The 16,455-nt window shown below is 35.2% G+C and overlaps 2 protein-coding genes and 1 non-coding gene across 3 annotated transcripts; 2 read left to right on the forward strand and 1 right to left on the reverse strand.

The window, feature by feature from the left end:
* Positions 1 to 3,970: 3,970 nt before the first annotated feature.
* Positions 3,971 to 4,051, forward strand: TRNAL-AAG (transfer RNA leucine (anticodon AAG)). The gene has a single exon. It is a non-coding gene; the product is annotated as a tRNA-Leu (tRNA).
* A 5,218-nt stretch (positions 4,052 to 9,269) lies between these two features.
* Positions 9,270 to 10,897, forward strand: LOC105967978 (tRNA dimethylallyltransferase). The gene is made up of 7 exons (XM_012992564.2): positions 9,270 to 9,478; positions 9,558 to 9,675; positions 9,765 to 9,808; positions 9,907 to 10,017; positions 10,141 to 10,233; positions 10,326 to 10,435; positions 10,530 to 10,897. The coding sequence occupies exons 1-7, from the start codon at positions 9,387 to 9,389 to the stop codon at positions 10,655 to 10,657; spliced, it is 696 nt and encodes a 231-aa protein (XP_012848018.2). The 5' UTR covers positions 9,270 to 9,386; the 3' UTR covers positions 10,658 to 10,897.
* Positions 10,898 to 11,313: 416 nt separating this feature from the next.
* On the reverse strand, positions 11,314 to 13,494 carry CRN (Protein kinase superfamily protein). The gene is made up of 2 exons (XM_012992641.2): positions 12,173 to 13,494; positions 11,314 to 12,079 (listed from the first exon to the last, which is right to left on the reverse strand). Exons 1-2 carry the CDS (start codon positions 13,042 to 13,044, stop codon positions 11,776 to 11,778), a joined length of 1,176 nt encoding a protein of 391 aa, XP_012848095.2. The 5' UTR covers positions 13,045 to 13,494; the 3' UTR covers positions 11,314 to 11,775.
* Positions 13,495 to 16,455: the final 2,961 nt, after the last annotated feature.

A 16,455-nucleotide genomic window follows, 5' to 3' on the forward strand; every position in this document is an offset into this window, starting at 1 on the left:
AGAGTGGGGGCAACAGAAGGATTCCTTCGCATATTACAGCTTTCCGGTCGGTTCTTGTTGAGTGCGACCTCTCAGACCTTGGTTTTACCGGGCCACCATTCACATGGTCTAATAAGCAGACATCTCCTCGCACTGTGAGATGTCGTCTAGACAGGATTTGCGGAAATTCTTCTTGGCATCAGATGTGCCCAAACGCAGCTGTCCACCACTTAGAACTTGCAGGCTCCGATCATCTCCCGCTCCTCTTAAAGCCGGAAGGAGGGGCTTCTCCGGAAATGGGTGTTGGACGTAAACCATTTCGTTTCGAGGCTATGTGGTTTCGCTATGGAGAATGTGAGGATATTGTTAAGCGATATTGGGCGACCAATACAGGATTGCACCCCTTCGACGAAGTTAAGCAGAATACGGATGGTTGTAGGGCTGCACTTCAACAGTGGAGCGGTTCGGTTCTGAAACATCCGCAAAAGCAAATCGAACGACTTCATAAGAAAATTCATATTTTGAGCGAGGGAGTTCAAACAACTGAGAGTGCTCAACAACAAAAGGAATTGAAAGTAGAACTAGAGCGGGTTTACGGGGATCTTGATCTATATTGGAGGCAAAGGAGTCGAGTCCAATGGATCAAAGAAGGGGACCGTAATACATCTTTCTTTCACGCTAAGGCTACTTCACGTAAGAAACGCAATTGGGTGCATAAAATTAAGGACGCAGACGGGGTCTGGAAGGAGGACAGGGAGGATATTGAACGTGTCATATCTACATATTTTGAGGATCTGTTTCGGACCACAAACCCAGATGAGAGAGAGATTGACGAGGTCCTGGAGCATGTGGAAACTAGGATCTCTGGTGAGGCTGCCCATCTGCTTTCCCTTCCGTTTTCTGCTGATGAGGTAATCCGAGCTATTTCCCAAATGGCTCCGACTAAATCCCCGGGTCCTGATGGCCTCCCTGTTATTTTCTTTACCAAGTTTTGGCACATTCTTGGTTCTAGTGTGTTAAGTTGTGTTCTTGATTTTTTGAATAATAAAACCCTTCCCCCGGCTATGAATTCTACCTTTATTGTTTTGGTTCCCAAAATCTCAAACCCTGAGAGAATGACTGAGTATCGCCCTATAAGCCTTTGTAATGTTATCTATAAATTTGGTTCTAAAGCCCTTGCTAATCGGATTAAAACGGTGTTGAGCGATATTATCTCCCCTACCCAATCTGCTTTTGTGCCGCAACGCTTAATAACCGATAATGTATTGGTTGCATATGAATTAAACCATTATATTAAAACTAACTCTAGAAAACGATCTAAGTTTATGGCTATGAAATTAGATATTAGTAAAGCATATGATCGTATTGAGTGGTTTTTCTTGCGGAAAATTTTGGGCAAATTTGGTTTCCCTAGACCCTTGACCGACCTTATCATGTTATGCGCAACTTCAGTCTCTTATTCGTTTCTTTTTAATGGATCTCAGTGTGGAAGCATTACCCCCTCTCGTGGCCTTCGACAGGGAGATCCTTTATCGCCCTACCTCTTTATCCTTTGTACTGAAGCTCTTATTGCGATGGTGCAACATGCTACGGAGAATGGGACAATCAAGGGTTTTAGGGTGGCTCCGACGGCTCCGTTGGTTTCAAGTCTTTGTTTCGCGGACGACACCCTTATTTTCTGCCAGGCGATGGAGACTAATGCTCATACTCTGAAGGATATCCTTAATAAATATGCGAGAGTGTCCGGGCAACTGATTAATTTGGAGAAATCGACCATGACTTGCTGCCCCTCTACTACTGAAGAAGAAAAAACCCAATTACATTCTATTCTGGGATTCCAAATAGTTGAGAAGTTTGATAGGTATCTCGGTTTGCCGGCTTCGATGGGGAGGTCGCGAAAAGAAATGTTTTCATATCTTCGGGATCGTGTATGGTCTCGGATAAAAGGATGGAATTCGAAACAATTATCGTCGGCGGGGAAAGAAGTAATGATTAAAGCCGTTCTTCAAGCTATCCCATCATATGTCATGTCTTGTTTTCTTCTCCCATTGGGTCTACTAGAAGAGCTAGAGGCAGCTATACGCGGGTATTGGTGGGGTAACAACGAGGGTCGGAAGATGGCATGGATGGCCTGGGCCAAACTTTGCAAGTCCAAAGATACAGGGGGTTTGGGCTTTCGTAATCTTCGAGCCTTTAATTTGGCTCTTGTTGCAAAGCAAACTTGGAGAATTGCTACGAAACCCGAGCTTCTTCTCACCCGCATTCTCCAAGCGCGGTATTATCCTACAAATGATCTATGGTCGGCAACGTCTGGCAACCGTCCTTCGGCGACGTGGCGTAGTATCCTTGCATCTCGTACATACCTCCGAGAAGGAATTCGGGTTCGTATTGGCGACGGATCCTCTACCTCTATTTGGCGGGATCCCTGGATTTCTAAAGACGATAATCCAAGAATCTTCACTCCGAGACCAGTCCACTCCGTTTTCCCTAATTCCGTTTCGGACCTCATCGACCCGTCTACAAGTCTCTGGAATGTGGATTTGATAAGCAATCTCTTTTGGCCGGTGGACAAGGCACGTATTCTTGCGGTTCCGATTGGGGGCCCTTCTACTCGGGACCGCCTGATTTGGGGCCCGTCAACTACGGGGCAGTTTACAGTTAAAACTTGCTACCACCTTATTATGGAACGACTCAGTCGCTATTCTTTCTCAAGTGACCACTATGGGGAACCTAGTGGCACTCCTAGTCAAAATTGGAAAAGAATCTGGCATTTACAGGTTCCACCAAAGATCCGTGTTTTTGTGTGGCGAGCATGCTCAGAGATTATCCCATGTAAGGTGGAGTTGTTCAGACGAAAAATCATTTTAGACCCGATGTGCCCAATTTGTGGTCAATATCCCGAGACAACGGCTCACGCTATCTACGGGTGTAATGGGCTGAAGGAGCTGTGGATGAAAGGTCCTTTCAAAATTCGGCACATGGGCGAGGAAATGTCTTTCTGGGCTTGGTTTGATCTTCTCTCTAAATCTTTGGTTGATGAATTATTTCTTCTTGCTGTAATATTGTGTTGGAAAATATGGGACCGTCGGAATTGTATTTTGCATGGCAAAGATACGATTAAGCTGGACGATATTGTGGTTTGGTGTAGCTCTTATTTGGCGACCTTTCAAGATGCCCGATTCGCGCATGTAACAGTCAAGACGATCGCGCACCTGACCGCCTGGAAGCCGCCGCCGTTAGGAGTTCTAAAACTTAATGTGGATGCCTCATTTCCGCCTAGTGCAGATTTCTTCAATACCGCTGTCGTGGTTAGAGATGCTAATGGTGATTGTGTCTGGTGGAAAGTAAGGAAGATTGCCGGCCGTGTTCGCCCAGTTGAAGGTGAAGCCGAAGCGGTGCGCCAAGCCATCTTATTGGCTATCTCTTGGCAGTGGGAGGATATCATCATTGAAGGAGATTGCCTTCAAATAATGGAAGCTTTACGTAAGGGTGACCATTCGCTCCACTCCTTTGGGGCCATTTTGGATAATTGTTTAATTCTCGTTAATTCTTTATCATCGTGTTCCTTTTCCTTTGTAAAGAGACAGGGTAATCATCTTGCTCATGCTTTAGCTGCTTTTTCTGTTTCAGATACTCTAGAAGGGTATATTCTCCCTTCACATCTGGCCATGTGTGCCTAATATAGCCATCTTTTTCTCAAAAAAAAAAACATGCCTGGAAATGAAAACAAATATAGAGTATATCATTGATTGATATAAATTATATTAATTACATTTTATCAATTAATTAAAAATTCATCATTCCATATATTTTGATATAATATTAATTGGTATGTATTTTAATTTCTTGCAAATATAATATATTTATAGAGTTTGAAAATTCATTCAAATCAATATATGATGAAATTTATATTTTTTATAATTAAAAAATGTGTGTATAGATTATCAGTACAATGATAATTAAAAACGAAAATTCTAATTGTAGAGAACATGTTGATATGGCCGAGTTGGTCTAAGGCGCCAGATTAAGGTTCTGGTCCGAAAGGGCGTGGGTTCGAATCCCACTGTCAACATATTAATTTTTTTACTATATTTTTAAATTATGAGTTTACATTATCATGCCTTTTTTAGTATACTTTTTAAATTATGAGTTCACATTATCATGCTTAAAGATTACATAATTAAAATAATATATAAAAACAAATTAATTATTATATTTAAAACTTGGAACCATATTGAGCCCGTTTGACTAAGCTTGTTTTAAACAACTAAAAGTTATAACATATAATAAGTTATTTTAAGATCCGATAAGTTGTTACGTCTTATTTGTAAAATTAATTTTTATAGTGTTTTGGTAACGAACCTATAAGCTCTTTTTCATTTTAAGCTCTTAAACTGTTTGGCATTATAAGATCTGTTTACTATTGTAATGACCGAAAATGACATAAACACCCATGAAGTTGTTCTTTCTTGATACCTACTTTAAAATAAAAAAAACTGACCAATAACTTACATTTTCATTTCAATCTTAGTAGAAGAGAACTAGAATCAAATTTTAACACACAAACCCATATTTCATTCTTCTAATCTAGTTCTATTTCTTCGATAAAAAAAATTAAAAAATCTATTTCATTTTCAAAATAAATTAAAAAAATTAAAAAAATATGTTTCGTCAAGACCTAATATCGAGAGAAATCAAACTGATATGGAAACAAATTGCAAAGTGTCATCTTGAAAAATCATACACATAAGATATAAAATACCAGTAATTTAATTATTAAGATAATCCGTATAATTTATCAGTAGTTTCAAATCAAGAATTCCAGTAGTTTCAAATCAAAAATGAAAATAGGTTATGATTGCTAATAAAATTCATGAAAAGTGAGCAAGCCAAACAAAAGGAAAAGTTGAAATACACGTATTGATAATCATCGATCTCACGTACTTACCAAAAAATAATCAATTGCGTTGAAATATTTCTTGTCCAATAATGCCTAGGATTTAACATAATACGCAAGTGAGTAATAATTTAACGATATATATTAGACGAAGGAGGCTGTTGAGGGAATATGCTAAAATATATTTGAGGGTATTTTAGTATTTTGAATCTAAAGTAATTAAACCAAAAAGATCTTAAATAAAAAAGTTGGCGGGTATGTACTTTTAAAAAAACTGCGTATAAGGTCTTCAACAGCTTATTTTTAAAATTCTTAAGATCTGTTATAAAAATATTACCAAACACTTTTTAAGAACTTATAAGCTCTTAAACATTTTACAAAGATGTTTGAACAACTTATAAGCTTAGCCAAACAGGCTCTAAGTGCAAGAACTCAACTTAAAATGAAAGGATTCTTTCATGTGATCACTTATTTTAATATTACCGAGATCTCTTGAAATATCTTTTTTTTAATGAATATTTTCATATATAAACTAATTACCAATTTTTAATAGATATTATTTTATATAAAAATACAGTTCAAATTTAAATTATATTATTAAAAATGAGTAATATAATAACATATATTAACTTATTTTTCATGCTATCGACACAATTAATAATTTTTATTTCATGTCATCACTTATCACTAACTCATAAAAGATATAGATGGTAGCAAATAAAAATGAAGAATTATAATTAGTAGAAAGAATTATAAGAATAAAACAAAAAGTCCATGTCAAAACTTTATTTACCAAAAAGTCCAGACTTTATTTACCAAAAAGTTCACACAAAGTTCAGAGCTGTACAAAAGACTAAATACCCTCTAACGTTTTAATATATTCATATTTCATCCATTTAACTCAATTTAACTTCAAATTGACCTCAATTTTCACCAATTATTTAATTTTGATCTCTAACCTAATTTTGACTCTAATTTTAACTGTCAGCCGCCGCTGTTGAACGTCAGTCTCCGGCGTTGACTTTTTTATTTTTCCTATTGTCGCCGCTGCCGCTGCCGCTGATCGGCAGTCAATGAAAGTTTCCAGCGACGTTGAATTTTTTTTTTCTGAACATTTTTCTGTCCTCATAAAAAACAGTAATATTTTTGTGGTTGATAGTAATATTAACTATATTACTGTTTAACACAGACATATTGCTATAGTACTATCTAGCACAGTAATATTAAAACAACAAAATCACTATGTTACGTAATAAATGATTGTGTTATACAGTAATATTATTATGTTGACCGGTCAACAAAGACAAAAATAATAAAAGGCCAAAAAAATTAATATTGTTGTGGTTGACAGTAATATCAATGTGGTTGATATATGAAGAATATAATTAGAGAAAAAGATAATTGTATATCTCACGTATATTATTGATATATATAGTTACATGTAGAGAACCCTAATCAATTACACAAGGTAATTAAGAGATACACGTGCAAAGATTACAAAATATATCTACAAGAATAATATAATAAATAATAATAACAATAGTCGGCTAATACACCGCCGCAGTCGAAACGGGAATGAAAATGACGTGAAGACTGGAGACAAACTCTCGAAATAGTTGGGTCCAAAGGCTTTTCGTGAAGATATCAGCATACTGGTAGGCAAATGGTGTTAGGATAGTAGATTAAAAGTCTCTCTTTTAGCTACATTTTTATTATTGTATTATTAAATTAGTTTATTATTATTTTATGAGAATCTGCACTAGGGTATTCAATGCATTTAATTGATTGTTTGTCAATAAATTAAAAGCATAAGTCTAATATTCTAATAGTATTCGAAATGGTAAGCTACGGCGCACAGAAAGATCATTTCGAAAGTTCGTTTAGAATATAAAGATAAACGTTCACAATCTAGATGGAAATGACTATCCATTGGTAAAAGATTGTAGCACAATATGTAAGTGATTGGTCTTGATCACTGTAAACAGAGAATAACTTTTGTAGTTATTGTTTTGATTTATTGTGCTAGCACACCCGGCATGTGTTGAACCGGACAAAGTGAAATAATTGTATCATCACTGTTCATAAATGAAACTGTATTATTTCTAGTTGACAGTATATTACTTACTGTCTTAATCCCTAGATAATTAACGTACACATTTAATTGATGATCTCTACTTTGATGTTACGATGTGAGAGATTTATATATTGAGTCAAATGGCCTCCAGTGCGTTGGGTAGAAACATTAAGAATTAATAGGTGGAAATTAATTATCAAAAGGAATCCACATCTCTGAAATATGAGATTGATAATAACCCTTGAGTAGCTTATAAGATTTGTTTATGCGAAGTCCTGGCCAGGTGGATTTCGTATCCGGCATACTCAAATAAGTTAAGAGGGTAAGATTCATGAAAAGAAACCATTTAATTTATTTAGCAGTGAATAAATTATTTGGTGGTTATAAGATATCTTAATGTGGGGAGAATCTAAGTAATGATCGACCGGAGGTCGAATGTAATATTTGAGAATATAAACGGGAGTTCAATAATTATTTGGTAGTGGAAAATAAATAATTATTTAATGATTAATTAAATGAATTCTTTTAAGAGTTTGGATTTAATTAATTATTAGTTGCCCGATTTATATTTTCTCCTTTAGTCCCAATTGTAGCCCAATGGATTTTCTAATTAATCGAGAAAATAAAGTTCAACCAATATTATATATTGGAATTAATATAGCCGAAAACCAAGTCCCCATTGGATTGCAATTTTCGAATATATAGAGTTATGAAGGAGTGGGATTTGTTTCCATATAATCTTCTCTATGTGTGACTCTAATCCCTTGTGCTATATATAATAGAGATTAGGTTGATGAGAGAGACATATAATACTACATGCCTATTTCACCTTGGAGAGAAAGTATTTATATCTTCTTCTTTTCTCTCTAAATTTCTCGATTATAGATTTAGATTTCTTCAAGTACAAGTCCACCCTTGTAGAAGAATTATTAATTTGAGATCTACAATAGAAGACTATAGGTTTTTAGAGCAAACATTTATTCCCGAATTTTCTGAGCAGTTCTGCGAAGCAATTCGCCATAAATCAACCTTTCATTCGATGGGCTTGAAATTTATACAGTAGCTTCCTAACCCATAGTACTATAATCTGACCGAAGGGTTTCTTCATCAGATTAACCATCTCGGAGATATCGGTGAAGGAAGATGAATGGAAATTTCTGGACAGCAGTATTTCGAGGATTGAAGGCTTGGTGTGGATCCTCACTCGCGGGCCGAAGATAGAAACGAATCTGCTTGCGTAAACTGTAAGCTGCTAGATTAGATTTATTCCTTTTTAAACGAATCTAATCAAAGCATGTTAATAAAATAAAACCGGCTAATCTGTAACCTCTTGCGAATTTTCATTGAATCCTGGGCTTCACATCCCAACAAATGGGGCATGGAGGACTCGAACGTGTCATAAAGCAACTTTATCGCGGACAAAATGAATATCAATTTACACATGTTTCGTGCGAGAGTGTTGAATAGGATTGTCGGATAGGTAGACGGCACTGTCATTGTCACGATAAACGATGGTGGCTTGCGGAGGAGAGTAGAGCAACTCTGAAAGGTTTCGTAACCATGTTATTTCGGTGACGGTATTTGCGACAGCTCGATATTCAACATCTGCACTAGACCGAGAAGTAGTGACATACTGTTTGGAAGACCAAAAGATGAGGTTGTTGCCGAGGAAGACGCAATAGTCTGATTGCAAATGAAGAGTTTCAGGGCATCCATCACAATCGACGTCGGAGTAAGCGACAAGAGATAAGTCCGGAGTAGTGGAAAGATAAAAACCGTGGTCGAGAGTGCCTCGAATGTAGCGAATGATACGCTTGAGAACAACCATATGTGGTTCCCTTGATCATGCATAAATAAACAAACTTGGGTCAAATAATATATCTTAATTTTTATAGCACAATTTTCTTATATTATATTTTCTTTTATCAATTATTTTGTTTATCTCGGTACTTAAAGCAAATGGAATGGATATTGTCTTTACTTTTTTTAGATTATAACGTATTATATATCAAGTATTCAAAGTTTTCGTTCGATTATTTTATTTAAAACATATTTTTATTTTATTTATATTACCCGCAAGCAAAGCATCGCATCGCATCAGCATCCTCTTTTCATTCATGAGTGTATCTGATTTACAGTATCAACGTGTTTTAGTCATTAAAAAAATTGGACTTAGAATTGATTCCCCATCGCAAAGGTAAATTACTAGTTTGCTATAAATTTTGTATCGATCAATTTTTTATTTAAATAAAAAATTAGAATTTGAGAAATGGAAATAAATTGGGTTTAAATTATGAAATCAAGGTTAAATTCGGTTCTCAATGTGGTAATTGTGATATATTACATATATATGGTTGAGTTTTCCTTAGCAAATTCCCCCCAAATATAAAAACAAGTGCATTTTCCTTGGCAAATGATTTCGTATGAGCGGCGAAAATGGTGGAGAGATTTTTCTCGACGGACAGGACAAAATTCGAGCTTCCGGGTCAATCCGACCCGATTACTCTCCTCTCCGGCCCGCCTTCCTCGTAACCGAAAATTTCCAGCAACATTTTTGTTTATCCTAATTAATTTGAATAATCGATTTTCTTAACTTTTGATTCGCAGTGGTAAAACCTCACTGCTTTTCCAGTTCGCATTAAACTGTGCAGCGGAGAGCAATGGCGCCGTCGTTATTCTTTGCAGCAGACAAACCCTAGAAACCAGACCTCCTTTCCTCTCTAAGGTAATTTATTATATTATATTATTTTGTTTTTTTTATTTTTTCTCATAATTAATTAAAACCCCTCTTCAATTCAATTCAATTCAATTCAGGGCGTTGATCCATCTTCCGATTTATTCCGACGAATTCAAATCAAGTAAAATATGTTGATTCGTTGATTAATTGAGTAGTACATATGTTATATGTAGTAACATTTTTATTTAATTTATTTTTGTGTTTTACATTTGTACGAAGGTATGTGGATGATGATGAAGGGATCAAGAATTATTTTGCTGCATTCCACTTGCACCATACATTTCCTGCTTCGGTTATTATCCACGATTTCCCCGATTTTTTCGATCAAAGGTTTACTTACTACTCTTTGTTCTTTATGGTTTGATCTTTTGTTTGGATTGCAAATTTGCAAATAATATAATAAGCTAATTGGTTCGATTTCTGAAAAAAACAAAAAAAAAAAAAAAAAAAAAGGAATTGCCAGGAGAGATATAACAACCAACGAGGAAGAGACTTGGCTATGGTCCGTGTTTTAGCACTTTGTCGAAATGCCATCGAACACGCCAAGTGAGCTAGCAAAATTGTTTATTCATAATCATGTCATTGAATTTATAATTAAATTTTACTGATTTGACTGAATACAAATTAAACTGTGGCAGTAAAAGGAGTCGTTGCGAACTTGTATTGTCGGACACTCACAAAGGTGATGCCACGAGGTTGCTCTATATTTACAAGAGATGGATTCCCTGCATTTACACTACTATTAAAGGTCAGTTGCAAAATTTTGAGTCGAGTTATTTCCTTTAGTTTCCGCGCTCTGCATTTGATTGATTTTTCGTATAATTAATTTTTTTGTATTGCAGAAAGGGATGGTTCGGGATCGTTTATTCTTAAGAAAAGAAGTTCGGATAAGAAAACGAGATCGGCCAAGTACTCCATAGCACTTCAATATCTGGTACTGGAGGGTATTGTTGAACAAGTTGAAAATTAACTGAATTTCTGAAATTTCTCCTTTTTTTTTTTTAATATAAGGACTTTTTTAGCATATCAAAATATTATTGGGGTCTTATTGCAATTTACTGTGAATATAATCTGAATTCGAACCATAATTCGATTGTTGACTGTTGCCGATGGTTAAACTGACGGAGGGACCAAATTTGTCGTACGTTGGTAACATTGAAGTGTTATTTGTTGGCGCAAATGGGGATTAAAAGTGATAATTGTGTCAGTATTAGGGACTAAAAATATAATTTTTTCATAATTAAAGCCCTCTTATCATTTTTTATGTAAATTTAGTTTTTAAGGATGAATTGAAATAATTTACCAAAATAAGCTGGTAATTTTCATTTATTTGACAAACATATAAACTTATGAATTCAACTACTCAAAATTAACTTTGTAACAAACATTTGTAAATACCCTAATTTTTGGAAATAAATATTTCTTTCAAATTTGTTCACAATCACCAACTTCAACTTTTTCAAAATATTGTGGTCTTCAATTTGTAACATTTTACCAATAAATAAAAATTGTAATTTCAAAGGATCAATATTAAAAATCATCTCTAATTCACAATTTCAATAATTAGGCAAAAATAAAATAAGAAGAATTAAAGATATGAACTGGAAAAGATGAAGTGGAGCAACATTGAGTCAGAAAATAAGGTGCTTGTGATGTGAGGCCTTGTTCAAAATCAAGTGTCCACAAACACAAAACCCCACCACTCCATTACCATCTAAACCCACATTAATGCTCATCTCTCTCTCTCTCTCTCTCCTCTCTCTCTCTCTCTCTCTCTCTCTCTCTCTCTCTCTCTCCATAATTGAAACTGGAATTTGCTTCAATCTCAACACCTCCTTCATACCACATCAATTAGCAGCAACATGGAAAACTATTGCAACACCAAAAAAAAAAAAAAAAAAAAAAACTCCTAATTAATTAACATATATATATATAATAATATTTTGCTCGTTAATCGGTGAAATCAAGAAAATCACTACCGGAGCTCATTTGGTTGCTCTCACGGCAAACCTAAGTACGCAAAGCATCCCCGTATAAGCCGTGAGAACAACCAAAAGCTCTCTCTCTCTCTCTCTCTATGTCTTCGATTCAAAAACTATTCAACTGAGTCAGCATTGAAACGAGTTCATCGCTCGACGGTCGATCCGCAGGCAATTCCGACATGCACACAACTGCAATTCTAACAGCCATAACCATCTCGTCTTCTTCAATTTCTTGTCCTAAAATATTCTTGTCTATCATTTCTCTAACCTCCCCACTTTGCTGCATTTGCCTTAGCCATTGCCCTAAGCTGCTTCCTCCTTCCCCAAACATCGGATCCAACGGGTCTTTACCCGTTATTAGAACACCCAATATCACCCCAAAGCTAAAGATATCACTTTTATCCGTATACCTACAATAGTGCACAAAACAAAAACGAATCATATCAAATAATCGCCAACTCCATTCATTATAAAATTTTAATACGAGCTTTTTTTTTTCATACCGACAATTCAGAGAACACTCCGGTCCAGTGTAACACGAGCCCGCACGAGAAAAATCCGGAAGAATCGGAGCCAACCCACAATCCGCCAAACGAGGCTCGAACTGCGGCCCCAAGATAACATTCGAAGGCTTCAAATTACAATGCAGCCTTTGCGGTTCACAATTGAAATGAAGATAGTAAAGCCCTCTAATAATCCCAACAGCAATCCGAAGACGAACCTCCCATTTAAGCTCCAACCGATCCTCCCTCGCGCTCCTCATCGCATCTTCAAGGCTCCCATTCGGGGCGTAGTCGTAAACCAAAGAGCATATATTAGATTCAAACACATAACCCCTCAAACTCATCAAATTCCTATGCCGTAGGATCGAAAGCGTATCGAGCTCCCGTTTAACTCGCTTCTTCTTCTTCGTCGTCGCCGACGTATTCGGAACAAAGGGGTTGAGCTTTTTAACTGCAACTGTGAGGCCGTTGTCTAGGACAACCTTGTAGTAATCTCCATTGGAGCTTGAACCAAGCAAGTGGGGTTCATTTGACATAGCTGATTTTAGTGTTTTGGGAGAGATTTTCGGAGAGAAGAGAATAAGGGGTTTGGGGGTTGGGGTTTTTCTGTTAATGTACTTGAGAAAATATCTTGCTAAGAGAGCGAATAAAAGGGCGCAGATTAAACCTGTAATAATTCCCAAGAACACACTCAGCAGAATCTTGAAAAGCAGCCGGTTCTTGATTTTGGGGGGCTCGCTTTTGCTAGTCCTATCTATGCATTCAGCGGATAAGACGTTGTTCAGACAGATTAAAATGAAGGGCAAAACCTGAAACCTCGTACTAGTAGTGGTTGTGGTTGTTATTACCACCGCTTGTGCCCTGTTCGCCATTAGAGAAAACCTCGTACCTTGTTGTTGTGAAATGGGAATTCAAACCGGAGAAGAAAGTTTGAACAGGGGAATCTTGAAAACCCCCAAATGGGTCAAAAAAAGATTGAAGCTTTTTTTGAAGCAGAGAGTACCCACTTGACTTGATTGAGAAACAGTGCCAGAAAAAATCAAACCAAATAAAAATCTAATCTTTGCATTGAAGAGAGAAGGAATATCATTACATCACATTATTCCAACCTTTTTTTTTTCTTTTCAAAGCAGCGGCCACCTTCGGCTCAATCTCTCTCTCTCTCTCTCTCTCTCTCTCTCTCTCTCTCTACTTCACTGCATCTCTCCCAAGAAGAATATAGAGTGCTACCTCGGTTAGCCTTGAAGTGAGATATCCTAAAAGAAACATTTCTTACATACAAACAAATTTCTAGAGCAATTGTCCCACAATTGGATTAATTCATGATTTGATGGAATAACTCCAATTTTAATATTTTTTGTAAATGGTTTTTTTTTTTTTAACGTAAAGGCGAATTTGCCACAAATTAAATTAAGGGTAAATTACAAACACCCCCTGAGATATGGTCAAATTACAAAAATCCCCCTCTTGTTTGGATAATTGCATCTACCCCCCTCAACTATGATTTTTTCTTACACCTCCACCCTTATTGTGCCAAATTCAACATAATCATCTAGATTCCGTGGAATGTGCTCTAGTTTGTACTCGTTTTGTGTAAAAATACAGTTTCCGATGCACCACAAACTGATATATATACAAGCTAAAAATCGCATATTCTGATCATCTTGCTTCATAATGTAGAGTTTGAATGGGATAAAACGGGTACACAAGTGATAATATTCCATATAATCTCGAAGATTCCACTAAATTTGAGGAGTTGAGGGGGTGGTTGTAATTATCCAAACAAGAGAGGTGTTTTTGTAATTTGACCATACCTAGGGGGGTGCTTGTAATTTACCCTTAAATTAATTTAGTGTATAAAAAATTATATTTTTTAAAAATTATCTCTCCCGAAAGAAAATGTTTTACGAACTCAATTATGAAAACTAATATTATAATTTTTTTCGATATATTTTTTGAAAGTATTTTGTTCAAGTTATTATGTGTACGTCCTATTATACTATACTTTGGTGTATTATTGTGGGAGACTGTATCTTGTTCGATTAGTTCAATTAAATTCAATTGATTAAATAGTAGAGATTAATACATGAAAATTATAAAATAAATATTACTATTCAGAAAATGGTATTTATCATCCATTCGACATTAATTTTATAGATCGTTATTAAAATGAAAAGGAAAATAAACGATCTTATCACTCAAATAATACAATAATTGGAAGTACTAATAACTTATATACACTATGGAGTTACTAATACCAAATTTTAACATTTTTTAAGGAAAAAACGAAATATTATTAGGCACTCATGGCCAAATTGGAAGGAATAGATGATCCTTCTAAACAATTTGTCCCAGAGATGGACGTAAAGATCATGAGCAAGGTGATTGCCATGTCTTTTAACGAAGGAAAAAGAACAAACTGAAAAGTAATAAGACAGATAAAAACATTCATCTAAAATAGCTTCCAAGGACATGAGAGTTCGAGTCTTTTCGCGCAAGGCATCCATAACTTGTGAGCAATCTCCTTCCACTATAATATTCCTCCATTGCAATGCTTGGGCAGTAGTAATTGCTTGTAGTACTGTGCATTTTCACCATCTATTGGGCTAATTTGACCGAAGACCTTGCTAACCTTCCACCAAATACATTATCCGTCGTAATTCCGAACAACTAAGGAGGTGTGGTAAAAATCTTAATTACTATATATCAAATAGAATAAATTGAACATCTTTCTAAACATTAGGAATTATTATATTTAAATTCAATCCAAATTAATCGAACAATGCTAAGGGAATGAAGGATGTATAAATAAGAAATGTTTCTCATTCTACATAACATACAAAATAGTCTCATATATTAAGAAACTTAATAAATATGACTGAATTATATAAAAATATAAAAAGTGATTAAAATACCTCATTTTATTTATCGTCGTTTCACCATTAATTCCCTCAATAAATTAAGAATAGTAAACGATGAGTTGAGAAAAAATATAATACTCCATCCTTCCTATTTTATTTATCGTTTTGAGTTGATGCGCACATATTAAGAAAATTAATAAATGTGGATGAATTCTGGGAAAATCATAATAAAATGACTAAAAAACCAGTTTCATTAATTATTTCTCCTATTTTTTATTAAGAGTAATAAGGCCAAATATGAGAAAAATACATTAAATGCTTCACTGAAAATCCAAAGTGTCAGGAAATAAAAAAAAAAATTCTAAAAAGACAAATAAAATGGTAAGAAGGAAATAATATTTTATGAATTTCTAAAGTGACAAAATAATTTGAAATAAACTATTTTTTCAAGACGATGAATAATATGAGAAGGAAAGAGTCCATTTTTTATTTACAAATATTATTTGTTAGAAGTAATCTGTTCACACTCAACAATAAGTGTTGTATGTACAAATAAACCTCTGTAAATTAATAAAATTTGAAATCCAAATTGAATTGAATTTATAAATTTATAAAAGTTTAGGGTGCAATAGTTTTGATAAATATTTCATGAAATTGAATTTTTGAGAATAATTCCATGAAATTTGTTGAACGAATCGAAGCCATGGAACAAGCATTTTACTTTTTCCCGCGCAAATATACATTTAGAGAGAGAGAGAGAGGGGGTGGGACCCACAAACACGTAGATTAGCTGGTGTCCCTGTCTTAAGGCCGAAAGCAAAACATCGAACCTTGTGCTCTAAAAGGAGTACAACCCCCACATCCGGACCGTCTAACTTGAGAGTGATTCTGGACCGTCGATCTGACTACACGAGAATATATGCAGAAATTGCTTTTTAAGCTGCTTTTTATGTTCTCTATGCAAAATATCATTATTTCTTCATTCTCCAACTTTTTTTCTTTCCTTTTTACCAAATTCACTTTTGGATAGTTTTGTACGATTCTAATGATAATGTTTTTTTCTTCCTTTGGGGGTAAATTGGTCATTCGCCAACTATATCTCCATTTTTTTTTAAATTGCTCCATAAAATTCTAGATTTCTATTTGCAATCCAATTATTTATTTATTTATTTATTTATGGGTAAATTATACCCACACGCTTGAGGTATGCTTAAATAACTGTAAGGTCCCTGTGGTATCGATAATTACACTCACCTCCTGAAAGGTAGTTAAAAACTCTAACGGGATAATGCATTGCATACATTATTCCGATAGGGTTCTAATGGACTATTACTTTTAGCTAGTTGTGGAGATAACATAGAGTTATGGGGAGTTATGGGATGACATGGCTCCCCCAATATTTTTTAAATCACCCATAACTTT

This window comes from Erythranthe guttata, chromosome 11, assembly GCF_056151865.1.
Source record: "Erythranthe guttata isolate IM_541 chromosome 11, IM_541, whole genome shotgun sequence".
In the NCBI taxonomy this organism is placed as follows: Eukaryota; Viridiplantae; Streptophyta; class Magnoliopsida; order Lamiales; family Phrymaceae; genus Erythranthe; species Erythranthe guttata.

Coding starts and splice junctions, on each gene's coding strand:
- LOC105967978 (XM_012992564.2), top strand. CDS start 9,387: ATGGTGGAGAGATTTTTCTCGACGGACAGGACAAAATTCGAGCTTCCG. Junction 9,676..9,764: donor GACCTCCTTTCCTCTCTAAG/GTAATTTATTAT, acceptor AATTCAATTCAG/GGCGTTGATCCATCTTCCGA. Junction 10,018..10,140: donor CCCGATTTTTTCGATCAAAG/GTTTACTTACTA, acceptor AAAAAAAAAAAG/GAATTGCCAGGAGAGATATA.
- CRN (XM_012992641.2), bottom strand. CDS start 13,044: ATGGCGAACAGGGCACAAGCGGTGGTAATAACAACCACAACCACTACT. Junction 12,080..12,172: donor GAGTGTTCTCTGAATTGTCG/GTATGAAAAAAA, acceptor GCACTATTGTAG/GTATACGGATAAAAGTGATA.